The sequence below is a fragment of the Procambarus clarkii genome, chromosome 22 (assembly GCF_040958095.1).
Source record: "Procambarus clarkii isolate CNS0578487 chromosome 22, FALCON_Pclarkii_2.0, whole genome shotgun sequence".
In the NCBI taxonomy this organism is placed as follows: domain Eukaryota; kingdom Metazoa; phylum Arthropoda; class Malacostraca; order Decapoda; family Cambaridae; genus Procambarus; species Procambarus clarkii.
The window spans coordinates 43,057,458-43,060,956 of NC_091171.1; the positions used below are offsets into that span (position 1 = coordinate 43,057,458).

General features: G+C 64.0%; 1 protein-coding gene across 1 annotated transcript in view; it reads left to right on the forward strand.

Annotated features, from left to right (window-relative positions):
* Positions 1–1,601, forward strand: part of LOC138367554 (uncharacterized) — a 5,927-nt gene extending 4,326 nt beyond the window's left edge. Inside the window, exon 2 of the mRNA XM_069329251.1 lies at positions 158–1,601. Coding sequence (XP_069185352.1) covers positions 158–1,601 — 1,444 coding nt within the window. The remainder of the gene's footprint in view (positions 1–157) is intronic.
* The last annotated feature ends 1,898 nt before the right edge of the window (positions 1,602–3,499 follow it).

Below are 3,499 nucleotides of genomic sequence, written 5' to 3' on the forward strand. Positions count from 1 at the left end.
AGCCAGGCACCTCTCCCCAAGCCAGGCCCGGTGTTCCAGGCACCTATCCCCAAGCCAGGCCCGGTGTTCCAGGCACCTCTCCCCAAGCCAGGCCCGGTGTTCCAGGCACCTCTCCCCAAGCCAGGCACCTATCCCCAAGCCAGGCCCGGTGTTCCAGGCACCTCTCCCCAAGCCAGGCACCTATCCCCAAGCCAGGCCCGGTGTTCCAGGCACCTATCCCCAAGCCAGGCCCGGTGTTCCAGGCACCTCTCCCCAAGCCAGGCCTGGTGTTCCAGGCACCTATCCCCAAGCCAGGCCCGGTGTTCCAGGCACCTATCCCCAAGCCAGGCCCGGTGTTCCAGGCACCTCTTCCCAAGCCAGGCCCGGTGTTCCAGGCACCTATCCCCAAGCCAGGCCCGGTGTTCCAGGCACCTATCCCCAAGCCAGGCCCGGTGTTCCAGGCACCTCTCCCCAAGCCAGGCCCGGTGTTCCAGGCACCTATCCCCAAGCCAGGCCCGGTGTTCCAGGCACCTATCCCCAAGCCAGGCCCGGTGTTCCAGGCACCTCTCCCCAAGCCAGGCCCGGTGTTCCAGGCACCTCTCCACAAGCCAGGCCCGGTGTTCCAGGCACCTATCCCCAAGCCAGGCCCGGTGTTCCAGGCACCTATCCCCAAGCCAGGCCCGGTGTTCCAGGCACCTATCCCCAAGCCAGGCCCGGTGTTCCAGGCACCTATCCCCAAGCCAGGCCCGGTGTTCCAGGCACCTCTCCCCAAGCCAGGCCCGGTGTTCCAGGCACCTCTCCCCAAGCCAGGCCCGGTGTTCCAGGCACCTATCCCCAAGCCAGGCCCGGTGTTCCAGGCACCTATCCCCAAGCCAGGCCCGGTGTTCCAGGCACCTATCCCCAAGCCAGGCCCGGTGTTCCAGGCACCTCTCCCCAAGCCAGGCCCGGTGTTCCAGGCACCTCTCCCCAAGCCAGGCCCGGTGTTCCAGGCACCTATCCCCAAGCCAGGCCCGGTGTTCCAGGCACCTCTCCCCAAGCCAGGCCCGGTGTTCCAGGCACCTCTCCCCAAGCCAGGCCCGGTGTTCCAGGCACCTCTCCCCAAGCCAGGCCCGGTGTTCCAGGCACCTCTCCCCAAGCCAGGCCCGGTGTTCCAGGCACCAATCCCCAAGCCAGGCCCGGTGTTCCAGGCACCTCTCCCCAAGCCAGGCCCGGTGTTCCAGGCACCTATCCCCAAGCCAGGCCCGGTGTTCCAGGCACCTATCCCCACGCCAGGCCCGGTGTTCCAGGCACCTCTCCCCAAGCCAGGCCCGGTGTTCCAGGCACCTATCCCCAAGCCAGGCCCGGTGTTCCAGGCACCTCTCCCCAAGCCAGGCCCGGTGTTCCAGGCACCTATCCCCAAGCCAGGCCCGGTGTTCCAGGCACCTCTCCCCAAGCCAGGCCCGGTGTTCCAGGCACCTATCCCCAAGCCAGGCCCGGTGTTCCAGGCACCTATCCCCAAGCCAGGCCCGGTGTTCCAGGCACCTATCCCCAAGCCAGGCCCGGTGTTCCAGGCACCTATCCCCAAGCCAGGCCCGGTGTTCCAGGCACCTATCCCCAAGCCAGGCCCGGTGTTCCAACACTGATAAGACTGGTCAGGGCCGCAAGAATGATAAGAGCCGGCCTAAGACGCTGGTGACAGCACCAAAATGGAGTCTCGCCTCATGGATCAAGCTGGGAGACAAGAGGAAAACTGTGCTCCTGGTTACACGGGGGATTTCTGGTGGGATTGTGTGGTTGTGGTGTAGGGGGGGGGGGTTGTGGTTGTGGTGGTGTGGGGTAGTGGTGTAGGGGGGGGGGTGGTTGTGGTTGTGGTGGTGTGGGGTAGTGGTGTTTAGGGGGTGGTGGTGGTGGTGTGGGGTAGTGGTGTAGGGGGGGTGGTGGTGTTGGTGTGGGGTAGTGGTGCAGGGGGGGGGGTGGTTGTGGTTGTGGTGGTGTGGGGTAGTGGTGTAGGGGGGGGGGTGGTTGTGGTTGTGGTGGTGTGGGGTAGTGGTGTAGGGGGGGGTTGTGGTTGTGGTGGTGTGGGGTAGTGGTGTAGGGGGGGGTGGTTGTGGTTGTGGTGGTGTGGGGTAGTGGTGCAGGGGGGGGTGGTTGTGGTTGTGGTGGTGTGGGGTAGTGGTGTAGTGGGGGTGGTTGTGGTGGTGTGGGGTAGTGGTGTAGGGGGGGTGGTTGTGGTGGTGTGGGGTAGTGGTGTAGGGGGGGTGGTTGTGGTTGTGGTGGTGTGGGGTAGTGGTTTAGGGGGGGGGGTGGTTGTGGTTGTGGTGGTGTGGGGTAGTGGTGCAGGGGGGGGGGTGGTTGTGGTTGTGGTGGTGTGGGGTAGTGGTGTAGGGGGGGTGGTTGTGGTGGTGTGGGGTAGTGGTGTAGGGGGGGTGGTTGTGGTGGTGTGGGGTAGTGGTGTAGGGGGGGTGGTTGTGGTGGTGTGGGGTAGTGGTGTAGGGGGGGTGGTTGTGGTGGTGTGGGGTAGTGGTGTAGGGGGGGTGGTTGTGGTTGTGGTGGTGTGGGGTAGTGGTTTAGGGGGGCGGGTGGTTGTGGTTGTGGTGGTGTGGGGTAGTGGTGCAGGGGGGGGTGGTTGTGGTTGTGGTGGTGTGGGGTAGTGGTGTAGGGGGGGGTGGTTGTGGTGGTGTGGGGTAGTGGTGTACGGGGGGGGTGGTTGTGGTTGTGGTGGTGTGGGGTAGTGGTGTAGGGGGGGGGTGGTTGTGGTTGTGGTGGTGTGGGGTAGTGGTGCAGGGGGGGTGGTTGTGGTTGTGGTGGTGTGGGGTAGTGGTGTAGGGGGGTGGTGGTTGTGGTTGTGGTGGTGTGGGGTAGTGGTGTAGGGGGGGGGTGGTGGTTGTTGTGGTGGTGTGGGGAAGTGGTGTAGGGGGGGGGGTGGTTGTGGTTGTGGTGGTGTGGGGTAGTGGTGTAGGGGGGGTGGTTGTGGTTGTGGTGGTGTGGGGTAGTGGTTTAGGGGGCGGTGGTTGTGGTGTGGGGTAGTGGTGTAGGGGGGGTGGTTGTGGTTTTGGTGGTGTGGGGAAGTGGTGTAGGGGGGGGTGGTTGTGGTTGTGGTGGTGTGGGGTAGTGGTGCAGGGGGGGTGGTTGTGGTTGTGGTGGTGTGGGGTAGTGGTGTAGGGGGGGTGTTAGTGGTGGTGTGGGGTAGTGGTGTAGGGGGGGTGGTGGTGTTGGTGTGGGGTAGTGGTGTAGGGGGGGTGTTAGTGGTGGTGTGGGGTAGTGGTGTAGGGGGGGTGGTGGTGTTGGTGTGGGGTAGTGGTGTGGGGTAGTGGTGTGGGGGTGGGGTGGGGTGTTAGTTATGTGGTGATGTTGATTGTGTGGGTGTTGGGAGTTATGAAGGTGGTGTTGCGATGCTGGTTGTGTGGTGGTAGGTGTTTGTGGTGGTGGTTGAGGGTTGTGGTGGTGGTTGAGGGTTGTGGTGGTGGTTGAGGGTGCTAGATGCGTGCTTTCCTTTTTACCAAACAGCTTCACTCAACGGAAGAGTAAAGTTTAACTCCCT